At 38.3% G+C, this 13892-nt stretch overlaps 3 protein-coding genes across 4 annotated transcripts; 2 read left to right on the forward strand and 1 right to left on the reverse strand.

Annotated features, from left to right (window-relative positions):
* The first annotated feature begins 456 nt into the window (after positions 1–456).
* LOC130545981 (lysozyme C-like) lies at positions 457–2528 on the forward strand. Its single transcript, XM_057320987.1, has 4 exons — positions 457–667; positions 890–1054; positions 1854–1929; positions 2047–2528. The coding sequence occupies exons 1-4, from the start codon at positions 541–543 to the stop codon at positions 2111–2113; spliced, it is 435 nt and encodes a 144-aa protein (XP_057176970.1). The 5' UTR covers positions 457–540; the 3' UTR covers positions 2114–2528.
* A 3256-nt stretch (positions 2529–5784) lies between these two features.
* On the forward strand, positions 5785–7168 carry LOC130546101 (lysozyme C-like). Its single transcript, XM_057321187.1, has 4 exons — positions 5785–5965; positions 6133–6300; positions 6555–6630; positions 6748–7168. Exons 1-4 carry the CDS (start codon positions 5839–5841, stop codon positions 6749–6751), a joined length of 375 nt encoding a protein of 124 aa, XP_057177170.1. The 5' UTR covers positions 5785–5838; the 3' UTR covers positions 6752–7168.
* Positions 7169–7687: 519 nt separating this feature from the next.
* macir (macrophage immunometabolism regulator) lies at positions 7688–11787 on the reverse strand. 2 transcript variants are annotated; one of them, XM_057321241.1, is made up of 2 exons: positions 11733–11787; positions 7688–10389 (listed from the first exon to the last, which is right to left on the reverse strand). In XM_057321241.1, the coding sequence occupies exon 2, from the start codon at positions 10380–10382 to the stop codon at positions 9750–9752; it is 633 nt and encodes a 210-aa protein (XP_057177224.1). In that variant the 5' UTR covers positions 10383–10389; positions 11733–11787; the 3' UTR covers positions 7688–9749. The 2 variants fall into 2 exon arrangements, with proteins under 2 accessions (XP_057177224.1, XP_057177223.1); XM_057321240.1 differs by having other exon boundaries at positions 11712–11787.
* Positions 11788–13892: the final 2105 nt, after the last annotated feature.

Raw genomic sequence — 13892 nt, forward strand, 5'->3', positions numbered from 1 at the left:
TGACCCAACAATGGGTTCAAACAACTGAGCATTTTAGGTTGAAACAACCCAACAGAGGTTAATTTTTAACCCAACATCTGTGTTTGTCCGATTTTTTACCCAGCGCTGGGTCTGGGCCTGGCACAATACAGATTGTCAGGACAGGCTTCCAACTTCCAACAGTCCAATAAATTCCAAAAAAAACTAATTCAAGCACCGACCTACACATTTTTCCTCATTACAGAAGCTGTTTCAGTCAGATGTTAATTTGAAAGAAAACGCAACCGCAACTTTCAATGCTGACTTCAAAACTTTTGTTCATGATCCAAGACCTTGGACAGGCCATGTGAAGGTGTTTTCCTAACAGTCACTCACTTGCAAAATCTTTCATGAGGTTTCAGCCTTAAGAGGAAGAATTAGGATAGATACTGCATTTTAAGGAAGTTTCCAATGGTGAAATGATACTTCTTAAAATGAGAAGACATTTCCCCAAATCCATTTTGCAGTGAAAACAGGCAGAACATAGGAATCCACTCTTTCGTCAGCTACCAAAGAAAGAGCATGAAGGTTTTTGTGTTTCTTCTGGTAATTTTGGCAGCACATGCCAAGGTATTTGAGAGATGTGAACTAGCGAGAGCTCTAAAGGCCAGTGGCATGAGTGGCTATGAGGGTATCAGTCTGGGAGATTGTGAGTAATCCTCTTCAGTGAATATAGATATGAACATATGAAATATGTGGAATATGAATTCATTTGCGTAATTGTTGTCATATGTATCAATGTATTCATCTTAAATTTTACATTTCTTTAGACAAGAGGCTTGTGAGACATTTTTGAATTTTGTTGGCGAAATTGTATTTTATCATTTTATTTCAAATTTTATACATAACGTTTGTTTTTCTATACCTTAAGGGGTTTGTCTAACACGCTGGGAGTCTAGCTACAACACAGCAGCCACAAATCACAACACAGATGGCTCAACAGACTACGGGATTTTCCAGATCAACAGTCGCTACTGGTGTCATGATGAACACACCCCTGGCCGTACCAGCAATGGCTGTGAAATCAACTGCTCACGTAAGAAATCCATTGACAAAAGTAAAAGACAAAGATCAAATATTATGTTTTGTGATGGGCATATTGTGAGATCAACTTTTTTAATGATGTTTTCATAATTGTCCGTCTGCTCATCTGCCTGCCTGTTTACAATCTTAAAAAAAAAGGATGTGTTAATTATCACACAGTATTTGTGTTATGTTATTTAACACATCTTGCCCCAGTTTAAGCCTTTTAAGACTAATCCCAGACCAAAATTAATTTTGAGCTGTCTTAACTGAAAATAACTTGCCCTTGCACATCTTAAAAATATGTCAGAGCCATTGTTTTGTCTCAAGATGCACACGAGTCATGTTTTTTTTTTTCTAAGGCATTTTAATAAAAGCGACTTAAATAGCCTAAATTAACTAAGGCATAGTCCTGGTTTAGGCTAAACCTTGTCTATGAAACCGGGTCTTTGTGTTATTTTTGTTTGAACTAATTGAAAGGGGCCACAAAAGTTATGCAAAAAGAAGCAATTCTGAAACCATTGATAAGCTTGTTTAAGTGTGTTTCAGATCAATTCTGCAGGACACTTGGCCCCTCGGGAGATAATCTGAGTAACTCTTTTGTAGTCTGCTCCATTCCGGTTGTTTATTCACTTGCGTTTTTCCCAGTTCTCATTTCTTCTTTCTCTTCCTCTTCCCCTTCCCCTTCGTTCAACAATCCCTGATTATAACCTGTATGCATTCTACCTCCTTCTGGGAGTGACAGAATTTGTGCCATGTATTTACCATTGTTGCTCTTCTCTGCTGAAATGCGTCACCTCTTCCTCTTCCAGAGCTGCTGAGCAATGACATTTCTTTGTCTGTTAACTGTGCAAAGATCATAGCGAGAAAGCAAGGCATTTCTGCATGGTAAGTTAGATTGAGTTTTAGCATTTGTTTTTATGTGTGGGCTTTTAAAATCTCCATTAAAATGGAGAAAGTAAATGAACTTTTTTAAACCAAATAATTCACCCTATTTTTGTTTAGGTACGGCTGGCGTTATCACTGCCAGAACCAAGATGTGAGTCAATATATTGCAGGATGTGGACTTTAAAGGTTTTTCCAATATCCACGAACCAAATAAATTAAAAATGTTCTTTTCCTTTCAAAGACACACGATTAATGTTGTTCCCAAAGATTGTATTTCTTGTATATAATAAGTTTACTTACTATTATGTAAAAGAAAAAATACTATTCTATACAGTATATATATATATATATATATATATATATATATACACTGTATAAAGAAATGCCTAAGTTTGATCATCTTTGGCTGATGATTTTATTGGATAATTTGAAGTGAAACATTTGATTAGTACATGCATATATACCCTTTCAATCAAACTCACAACACCGCCTTTGCAAGAAATATACTCAACAAATTGAGCAATTGTCTACAGTAGTTACAAAGGTACAATGTGCAATAAAAATCATGTAATTTGTTGAAATAAATATTGTGTGAAGAGTGCAAGATTATGAGAATTGTTTTGAATGTGTCCACTAATGCAGTATGATTATCACATATGTTCAGTTTTTATATTTACTTGCTAAAAAGGCTTAAACTGTAAGAATGTATTTAATTCCCAGAAGGATATCCAAAGTCAAATGCAAAAAAAGCTTAAATGATATTTGAAATTCTTTAATATTCTTACTGAAGTTTTGCATCACTATGCTCGACAGATTAATTAAATAAAAAAAATCTGTAGCATTTTCTTAAAATATGAAAGCAAATCTGATTTTTACAAATAGCAATATTTTAGTTAAAAAATATTTTACAGCCATTTTAAAAAATATTCTCCATTAGGACAATTAAAGATGACTGGGGCAGAAAACAAAATTAATATTTTGGCAAATTCATTTATTTCTCTACATGACTCCACATAAACAGCACAATCAGAATGTCAATAAATCAGGTGTTCTATTATGTATGTAAATCAGCTAATGCCAGTGTAATACAGTATTTATAGCAGCAAAGGTATTAACTAAGGAGCATCTTATGACTATAGCCGTGGCGATTGTACCTGGTTTGCCTTTTGTTGATATGCAGTTGTTACTACAGTCAAGCTGTGCAGTGGTGGGGAATGACGTCATCTAGTGGTGAAGGTTGACAGAAGACGTGGCCAAAAGGAGCCCTGACTCGTGTTGAAATATTGTCCCTAACCTTATTTACTCTAAAGTAGGTGGTCTTCCCTTTTTATTAGTATGTAACTATAATATTACAAAACTGCCCCTCAAACTTTCAAAAACAAATGCTTTTGGTTTGGCACATAATTTATAAACATAATTTTAGTCCACATTGTTACTATATTTGGAATAATTGTAATATTCTTTATAAAAACAAATCTTTGTTTTTCCCAGATTGGGCCAATAATAATATTAATTTGGTTTCTCAATTAATCAGACCTGATGGATATTTGTATTCTTATTTTGAATTTCTAAACATCTAATTTACCTGTTAACAGAAATATTACTTATCGGACGAAAGACACGTGAGCAGAATATTTCGGATTATAACCTGCAAATTGAAGGCTGCACTGTTACTCCAACAAATACAGTTAAAGACCCCAGCGTTATATTAGACAGCAACCTCAAATGTCACAAAAACAGCCTTCTTCCACCTTAGAAATGTTGCCAAATTGCGAAATATTTTATGTGTGGCTGACGCAGAGAAGCTTATTCATGCATTTGTGACCTCAAGACTTGACTACTGTAATGCACTGCTTAGTAGTTGTCCTGAATCATCAATAAACAAACTACAGTTAGTTCAGAATGCAGCTGCCAGAGTTCTAACCAGGTCCAGAAAATACGATCACATAATGCCCATCCCGAGGTAGGGAGAGATTCCGCCAGGCCCAGATGAACGTCATATGCCCATCCCCAACTAGAGATTACACCAGCTACATCGAAAAATCCCGTGCCATCCTCCTGCGAGAGCCTGCGGACTGACTGACCATCCAGCTCCATCCAAGGCAATGGATCACCACCCAAGAGAAAGGAGACCACCTGACCGGCCCAGCTCAGACAATTCCATCCCCAACCGAGAGCAAAGACGGACTGTCACATTAATGCTAAATTTACAATACTTGGTATTTAATGCTAAACTTACATCACATGACAGCAGTTTGAAGTCATGGCTGCACTCAGTGACTTTGATTGGAGGTTGCTGGGTGGGTGTTGTAGGGAGTGGGGGGGCTTGTTGGTTGTGGTTCGGGGCGTTTCATTTGTTGGGACTGTGTAGGTCTGGTCTGGTTGGTCTTGTTTTGTGGTCGATGTCGGACAACAGAGGAATAAAGTTAATTACGCCATTACTACTTTTCCCTGGTTGTCCCTCTGTTGTCTGTTGTTGATCACGGAATGGGACCGGGTTGGACCTGCACGGTTTCGGCGGGTGGGGCTTCCTGGGTCGCGGCTCGTGGGCTCTCCCTGTTCTTCATGGACGTTGCTCGGTGGCTTTGGTCGGGGTCACTGAGTGCAGCTATGACACGTCAGAGGAGATCTGGCCCTCCCGGCTGAGCCTGGTTTCTCCCGAGGTTTTTTTTTCTCCATTTATTCATCATTGGAGTTTGGGTTCCTCGACACAGCAGAGCAGTGTTGGCTTGCTCACCGGGAGACTGCATTTATTTATTTATTCATTTATTTATGTTTTACCTTTCTGTGTTTTTCTTATTTGCTCCTGTAAAGCTGCTTTGGAACAATGCACATTGTGAAAAGCGCTATATAAATAAAATTGAATTGAATTGAATTGAACCTGTTACTCCACGAGATTTTGCGTAGCCTAAATCCTGATGGGGTCATAAAACTTCTTAAAGATTCAGCCAGATCCTCACTTTCTCTATCTTTAATGCATCCCTTTAATACTATGAATGGGAATATCAGTTTTTTATCCAGTTCCTCTGGTCGTAATAAAAATGTAGAAAATTATTTCAATCTGAGCTGGTTTCTGACCCATATTGTGTCCTATTGAAATGGCCAATTTGATGATATTATGGAAAAAAGTGTGGACACTCCAGTCGGTCCCTAATTTGTTTTCTCCTTTTTGCCCCAGGATGTTCTTTCCCCATGCTCCCTCATGAGTCCCTCATTGACATTTGCACCTGTTCGTCATTATTGACTGTCACCTGCACCCCGGACACTATGTACTCTCCTTTGCCCATTGTGCTTTGTCAGGTCTTGTTGTAAGTTAGTCTTTATCTAGTTCCAAACCCTTATCCCGTGGATGGTTTTGCTCATGTTATCTTGTTCCGTGGATGTTTTTGCTCGTGTTTGTACCTTGTTCTGTAGATTACTTACCCTTTTTGGATTACCTGAAGAAGAATGCTGAAGAAGAATCCATTCATCATCTTTTCTGGGAATGTACATATGCTTTATTTTGGAACGATTTCCATATCTTTGTCTGTTCTTTCTTACAAATTGTTAAACAATATATTTTATTTGGTTGTCATAGTTTTGACAAGAATGTTAAAGATCAATTTTTTTTATTCTTTATTCTACTTAGTAAATTCTTTTTACACAAATGTAAATTTCAAGGTGCTAAGCCATACTTTTTTTTGTAAAGATCTTAAGTCCCAGATACTCTCATTGACTCCAGCAACCCCAAAGCCCTAAAAACGTTGTGTCATTCACATTATATTCTAATTTTGTAACTTTGTAATATTTGTCTGTTTACCTCTGGCATTGTATTTGTTGCGATAAAAAAAATTATGACGTGTCCAATAAGGAGTGTCTAAAAGTGAAAGTAAAAACAGAGTGAAGGCAAGAGAGCAACAAAAAAACAGCATGAAGGTTTTTGTGTTTCTTCTGGTCATTTTGACTGCAAATGCCAAGGTATTTGAGAAATGTGATCTAGCGAGAGCTCTAAAGGCCGGTGGCATGAGTGGCTATGAGGGTGTCAGTCTGGGAGATTGTGAGTAATTCACAATTTTTAGTTCAGTAGCTCATAGTTTATGTTTGAGGGATTTTTGTAGAGACAATACATTGTTGGTAGTTTGTAATTTGTAGTTTTATACAGATGTTCAGAATATTCTTCAAAATGTTACTATTTTATTATTTTGTATTCTTCTATACCTTAAGGGGTTTGTTTAATACGCTCGGAGTCTAGCTACGACACAGCAGCCAAAAACCGCAACAAGAATGGCTCAACAGACTATGGGATTTTCCAGATCAACAGTCGCTACTGGTGTTATGATAAAGATGACACACGTGGCCATCCCAACAATGGCTGTAAAATCAACTGCTCAAGTAAGAAATCCATTGACAATATTAAAACATTAAGGTCAAATATTATGTTTTGCATGCATTAAAATGGTGGAAGCTGTCTCGAGATTGCGGAGGTAAGAGAAGGCAAGAGGCAGTCTAATGGGGAGGGAAGACAAACAAAACTAAGCACAAAACCAGACAGGCATGATATAGATATCTGGGCGTGACAGCATTTATGTAATGCATTCACCATTGTTGTTGTCCCTGCTGAAATTGATCACCTCTTCCTCTTCCAGAGCTGCTGAACAATGACATTTCTTTGTCTGTTGCCTGTGCCAAGATCATAGTGAAACAGCAAGGCATCTCTGCATGGTAGGTTACAGCAGTGCTATCATGTTTATGTGTTTGTCTCTAAAAACATATATTCGAATAGAGCAGGTAAATTAATTGTTATTTTTAAAATAAATAATCCACCTTCTGTTTGTTTAGGTAAGGCTGGCGCGACAACTGCAAGAACAAAGATGTGAGCCAATATATCGCAGGATGTAGACTTTAACTTTCATACTGTATTTCTATGGGTCAAATAATGTTACTTTATTTGCAAAGGTGTGATTCTCCATATTTTCTATTTCTTGAGCATGCATCATTTCAATTAACTACAATAAACTCTAATAAACTTTACTAGCTTGAAATGATCAAAGTAAAAAAACGTGCAATTATCTATTATGAACAATTACATTTCATCAGAGGTTGTTTAGATAGTATTATGATCTGGTAAGGACCAGATTATGTATTATGACCTAAAACCTTTCAAAGATTCAAAGAGCGTATAATTCAAATACTGTACTTTCTTTTCACAGAACTGTATACTTACTTAAAATGCACAATAAAAATGTATAAACATCTCCAATCCCATGTTAAATGTTCATGTTGTCTTGTTTTACTTTTATATTATTTCAAACCTGTTTAAATGTTTCAGAATTAAACAAAATTACAAGTAGACCATGTTTGGTACTGGGTATGAATCAGGTAGTTCTCTGAGAACTAGGCGGCCATTTTATCTGGTTGCATTTGCACTGGTCAGAAGCCTGATGTGGCATTCAAATACATGAACAACTGGAGGACACTTGTGTTTTTGTTGTTGCGTATTTCATAATAATAGAGATAGAACATAGACAGAATATTATGTTAGAATATAAAAATGCGGGTTACTTCACGTATATTTTATGTGTTTTGAGGTCAAATGACGTCAACCTGAAACCGTACTTTACAGCTTATAAATCATTATTACGGCCTCACCGTTTTTATTTTCCTTAAAGATAAATAAACTATACAGCCTCCATGTTTCCCAGATGGCCTCCTCTTCAGTTTAAATTCAAGTCATCCTCAAATATATAATAATAAAAGGCTGTTGCAGGCTTTAGGATAATGCCTGTTGTTTATTTGAATGATACCCTTACATGGTAATGCAATACAGTACCTCGTTGAAATCAGTCAGTTTACCTATTGGCACTATGTGTGTATATGTGATACAGAGTATGACTGAGAAACTTCAGCTAAAATGATTTGAGCTTTTTACCCAACACATAAAAGCTAAAAAATAGATTAAGAAACACAATACAATTGGATAACAGCTAAGCAGCTTTCACGACCACTCATTAATATTCCTTAATGTTTGTGAAACAATATTTTCCGTCTAGTATGACTGGAATATTTATTTTAAACATTGTATAAAGACAAGAGAGATACAGTATAGCTTGATTTCCCATTCACATCATGTTAAAACAGTGTATATTTAATGCTGTGAGGATTAATGATAAATAGTGTTCCAGTAGTGTTATATCACTATGATTATTTAACAGATTCATAGCAAATCACATTAAAATCAAAACCATGACATTAGCAAAAACCTTAAGACAATCTAATACAATAAAGTTAATTCGGCTTAATAACACATCAAAAGGTAAAACAATGTTACAAATGAAACTGTTATGATTACAGATACACATACAGTGAACATCATTCAACATAAACAAAGGTGCTTCTTACACCGTGTCTACACCGGACGCGACCGGCGCGATGCGACAAGACAAAATACATTAGATAATAGATAATAATTTTGTCCACACTGGATGAGGCGCGGCACGACGCGACAAACCCATTAAGAACAAGCAGGTTGTCATGTCGCATCGCGCCTGACGCGTCTGGTGTAGACACCGTGCTAGAAAATTCTAACAGGGTCTACACCAGACACGGCGCGACAAAAGAACACATTATAATTTTTAAATTTTCCACACTGGATGTGGCGCGGCAATCCCATTAGAACAAGCTGTGTGTAGTGTCAAGTCGGTCGCATCCGGTGTAAATCAAATTTTAAAGGGAAGCAAACAAAACAGAAATAGTAGTAGGCTACATTAAAAAAAAACATAGCATTTTAGGTCAATCTGAGAGGAAGCTGAAATGAAAAGTGTATATTTTTTAAAAGTATATATAAAAAAACATTTGCAATACTAACAAAAGTCTTAAAGACAGTCATATGGCTCCACACAGTAATGTTTGGAATTGAACTTCCATGATGATGAAGCGATAAAATAACCAGAAAGTGAATGAGGTGACACAAAAAACATTGTTGTCAAAATGAGGAATATCACATAACCCAAAGTTGTAAATGATTGTCTGCTGTTCAAAAATTACATCATCTATCAAGTTTCCCCCAGGACACAAAAAGACTTTGGTTTTTATAGCAATGTTACCTACTAAATGCACCATGGATGGGTAGTTATACATTGAACACAACATACAAATATATAAAAAAAAACAGAAACCATATAAAACAATAAACACGTAAATAAAAAAATTACCACACAACTGTATATATTTTTAGTGTACAAACCTTGACTTAAAATGATTCACTACTGTAGAATATTGGAGTAAAGATTATGTTAGTGCCGACGAGTCCAGAACAAATCCAATCAGTCTGTTTAATAAAAAAACATCAAGACTCTATAACAGTCCGTGTTTTAGGTAAATAAAGATCATAAGGATAATCCACATAGCTAATATCAGCAGAATAACTGCTCTGAAGTCTGTGCTGATGGTGAGGAGTGAAAATGTTTTGAATTGTATGACCAAAAGTCGACATGTTTGCAGTAATTCCATGTTTTACAGAAAATATCCAAAGATTTAAGTTCTCTGCACACACACGCACACACAAACAGCAGCAATCCTCCACACTACTTATTGCTAGTCTCAGAAAAACGTCATCACTCAATGTATCCCCTCACTTTTAGTTCATAGGTTAAAAACCCTGCCCACCCTCATTCTGTTTCAAACCTGTGTGCTGTTGTGTTTGGCATGATCATGTTTTGGGTTAAGAAACAAAATGAATGGGAGACTTTGTCTCCAATCAAAAAAAAAGTAATTAAGGCCCTAAATTGCACAGCCGGACAGCAGGCCTTCTGGCTGGGAGTTTTGAAGGAGCATCCAATCATTCATGTCTTATTGCGAGTGAACATGCGCTCGCCCCTCAGGGTGAGGTGCTGAAGCTGGTACTGCAGCACCTCCGTGTCCGCTGGCTCCCTGAGACTCATCTTGTCCAGGTTGAGGTAGTCCAGAGACTTTGAATGCATCCGCTTGCTCTTCAAAAGGCAGACGGGAAGGGGACCACGTAAAGCCTTGCTGGACTCCCCGGCCACCATGGATTTCAAGCAGCTCTCACCTGAACTCGGCATGCGTCGTCTCCTGCGCCCGTTGATTGCTGGGATGTCATACGGTTGGTAGTAGCGGCTTTTGGCTTTGTAAATCCGAGAGGTCCTGTGGAGACCTAAATCCACAGGCTTTTTCACGGGGCTGGACAAGGCCTCTGTGTGGCTGTTCTCTGGACTAGACCACTTGTGGGCTAATTTAAGAAGCTCCTCACCAGTAGTGAAACCCACCATATAGTTTGAATTGATGTGAAGGATTTGGTATCCTGAGACAGTACTTTTAATGGGGGAGCAGGGAGTGCTGGAGCAGCGGGGCTTGTCGGCCTCAGGTTTTAAGGTGGTTTTGACCTCAGCGGCAGGTAGAATGGATACGGGTGTCCTGGACACTCCACTGACGTCCATCTCCATCTTTAATGACATGACCTGGCTGAAACATAGATGAAGATGGACATGATGAAAATAACTGTATATGTTAATGTGTTTTACTTGCTAAATATGCTCAAAGGTGTCCTGGATGGAGGACCCCTAACACTGTCAGATAACGGAGAAAATGTGCAGTACTTGGGGTCCTTCAGGACAGGTCCAGGAAATACTGCAATATGTGATACAATGCTTAAATGTTGCAATATAATGTCACGAGACGTGACAAGATTTCCAGTTTGGGTTTGTGAAGCCTGTGTGCAGATATTCTGCGTTTAGCCACCAGTGATTTATTATGTTTAGACCCAAACAAAATAAGATAAAAATATTACCCAATCCAGAAGCCGTTACATCACAGTTGGACAGAAAACACCATCGCAATTTAAACAAAGAGAGGAGACCAAGATTACTAGATCTTAAGGACCTATTTTTGAGGGTGAATAAATTATGGTCTTTAAATGTAACTTTGGGTGACCTATTCCTTTACATAGATTTTGGTTTTGTGGTTCTGTAATGTAAATGAGACTCTCGCTATCTCGCTAAACAGTATAAATTAAACTTTAAGATCCTATTTGGATTATGATCATTTTTGTCATTATTCTGTCTCAAGTTGGATTGGGATGTAGGCAAGTTCTTTATTACTGTTGCTATTTATTAAATGAATGAAATGAAATTGACATTTTGTTTGGGGTGAGGGAGAATGTCAACCATTGGCCAACCTAAGATACACATCGACACAAAATGGACTGATGTTAAAATGTATAAGGCCCCATTTTTACCCGATACTTTACTCGCATGACCGTTTTTAATAAAGAGGGAAAAAATCAAGAAATATCCACATGTATTCTTTCTTTAACGTCTGTCGTTTTTTTGTACAGTGCATAACAAACGCACTTTAACACAGTAGAGAGATTTATTTTGCTGACGCAATATTAATGTCGAATCATATCAGAGGGTTTAGTAAGACCTCTGTGAGGGAAGGGATGAGCAGGTTTGATCCTCTTTCTCCTCCTGCGCATGATGCTCAACGCGAGAGACTCAAACACTGCGCTTTATGCAAATAAAGATGCTTCAATAGACAGCTTCCATCGTCATGTATAAAGTAAAAGAAACAACATATACATTTGGATACACAACCATCATTCTGTCCAGCATCATCTTTCTTCGGGTCTGTCAGATCCACTGCCACCATTTCGCGATGTACATCAACACGGAGATTAAACATCACAACCGCGCCGTACACACATACACGCGCTCTATTCACTGATTCTGCTGGTATGTTAATGATCTGAGGGTGAATGAAATGAAGCAAAGCGTGTAAATTCAAACCTGTTCATCAAAAGCTCACACCTGGGCTTGACTGAACCACAGCAAAGATTCCTGACAGCGCTCAGCGTCAATGACGTCACCGATCACGTGCCACGAGCTGCTCGACGCTAGTCACATGATTTGGGCCGCATTAAAGTGATTTTGTAATTACTATTTTAATTTTATATTGTTTTTATGACAGCTAATAATAGAAATGTCTGTTCTAACACTTCTAATACTAAAATACACATTATATATGTATATTAATCATATATTTGTGGTGTACATCACTGTAAAAAAAATCTGGCCCCAATTTAAAGGGGCGGTTTCCCAGACAGGGATTAGGTTAAACCAGAGCTGTGTCTGAAATCGCTCCCTATCTCCTGTATAGTGCACTATATCGGGTGTCCGCCATTTTGTAGTGGTGAGTCGTCCGGAACCTGATTGAACTACTTAATTCCCTACATTCGTTCACTTTTTTTACCCACAATGCACTCTGATTTTGAGTGTAGGCTACATTTGATGTACACTCGCTCATTTATTTCCCACAAGACGACCACTTAATTAGAAGGGAGGACACTGACCGTTAATGCCACGAATGTGATTATACTGTACATGTATGTTCTTGTTGACAGTTATTTTCTACTTTCAAAGAATGAGCAGATTAAATGAATGTAATAAACAATAGTGTTTTATTTTAAATATATTAAATACATTTATTGAACGTGATAAATAAGCATGCCTGCAAATAAATGTGACGATTGTTTTGTTCTCTTGTTCTCTTTCTCTGTGTCCGAAATCACTCACTCATTTTCATTCACCTCTTCCCCATAGGCAGGGGCGGTTCTAGAGGGGGCCAGTGCCCCTGTGTCAGCACACTTGGCCACCCCACTGGGCGCCTAAATCTGGAATCGTTTCTGGAATTTTTTACCACAACAGAGCAATTTCGGGTGCAATGCACAGTTTGTTGTGTGAGTGGCAGTAATGATGCTTGTGTGCCAAAAGGAAGATTACACAAGCAAGACGCAAACAATGTCAAGTCTGTGCGCCTTCAGTGAGATTACGTCTACATACAGGTAATGGAAATATTTTGTAAAAATATAATGAAAATGCATATCATTACACATCATATTAAAATACTGACCTATATTTTCCGGTGTTGCGCATTTTAAATCTACATATAAAGCAGTCGTGACTCGTGCCTATACAAAGGATCAGCTGCTGCCAGAGAACGTGTTAACACACTAAAGAAATTTTATTTGTTAATGAAATGAGATCAAATGCAACTTACATTTATTGGGGTGAATGTTTGATAAAATGCACTTTTGCTTATAATGAAAATAAATGGTCTTTCATTCCCAAGGAATTAGCAGAGTTAAAGTAATCAATACAGCTTTCTATACTGTCCTGTATATTACTTGTGGTGTATTTGAGAGTCGAGCTAGGTTTCATTTACACATTTTCATAATTTTCCCATTTGCAGTTAAAATGAAGAGAAAAAATCCTAAGGACATAATGTCCTTTTTTAATAAGAAAACTAAAGATACTAGTCAGTCAAGGCTGGAGAAAGAAGATGCTTTTGAAAAAGAGTCAGAAATGCACAAAAGCTTAGAGAATGAAGAAAGTCCAGAAAAACAGGGGACCCATCAGCAAGGTGATTTAGTTGTGCAGAGAGACAACTTTTGTAACCCTGAAATTCCATGTGAAAAACATGAGTTTTTACATGAGTATTTAGTTAACCCCTTACCCGCTGTCTGCGTCTGGGTCCTCTGTACCTTTGTCTCCATGTCACACCCCGAGAAGCGTGACAGAATGAACCAGCCAATGTCAGACCCAGCAGACAGAGGGATCTCAGCGGGAGGGGTCGATACCGCCGGGCTCCCTTCCAGGGTTGAGGTCGTCGGATTCCCCTCCAGGGTTGAGGCCGCCGGTGTCCTGTTCTCGCCGCAGATCCCTGCCGGCATCCCAGCTGGTACCCAGGCCTGTCGAGTCGACCCCTTGTCTTGTTTGTTGTTTCTGTCCTTGTTTGGCCATCAGAGAGCGCTGCCCAGCCGTCGGAGATGCTGCCCAGCCGCCGACATCCTGTCCTGTCATGTCGACATCCAGGCCTGCCCAGCCGGTGATAGCCGGTCTCCCAGTCGGCCATCCAGCCGGCACCATGTCCTGTCCAGCCGGCCATCCAGCCGGCGCCACATTTTGTTT

Source organism: Triplophysa rosa, linkage group LG22 (assembly GCF_024868665.1).
Source record: "Triplophysa rosa linkage group LG22, Trosa_1v2, whole genome shotgun sequence".
Taxonomy (NCBI): Eukaryota; Metazoa; Chordata; class Actinopteri; order Cypriniformes; family Nemacheilidae; genus Triplophysa; species Triplophysa rosa.

Excerpts from the sequence above, each read along its gene's own strand:
- LOC130545981 (XM_057320987.1), top strand. The coding sequence starts at position 541 with ATGAAGGTTTTTGTGTTTCTTCTGGTAATTTTGGCAGCACATGCCAAG. Across the intron at positions 668-889 it reads GGGTATCAGTCTGGGAGATT|GGGTTTGTCTAACACGCTGG; the intron begins GTGAGTAATCCT and ends CTATACCTTAAG. Across the intron at positions 1,930-2,046 it reads AAGCAAGGCATTTCTGCATG|GTACGGCTGGCGTTATCACT; the intron begins GTAAGTTAGATT and ends ATTTTTGTTTAG.
- LOC130546101 (XM_057321187.1), top strand. The coding sequence starts at position 5,839 with ATGAAGGTTTTTGTGTTTCTTCTGGTCATTTTGACTGCAAATGCCAAG. Across the intron at positions 5,966-6,132 it reads GGGTGTCAGTCTGGGAGATT|GGGTTTGTTTAATACGCTCG; the intron begins GTGAGTAATTCA and ends CTATACCTTAAG. Across the intron at positions 6,301-6,554 it reads CTGTAAAATCAACTGCTCAA|AGCTGCTGAACAATGACATT; the intron begins GTAAGAAATCCA and ends TTCCTCTTCCAG.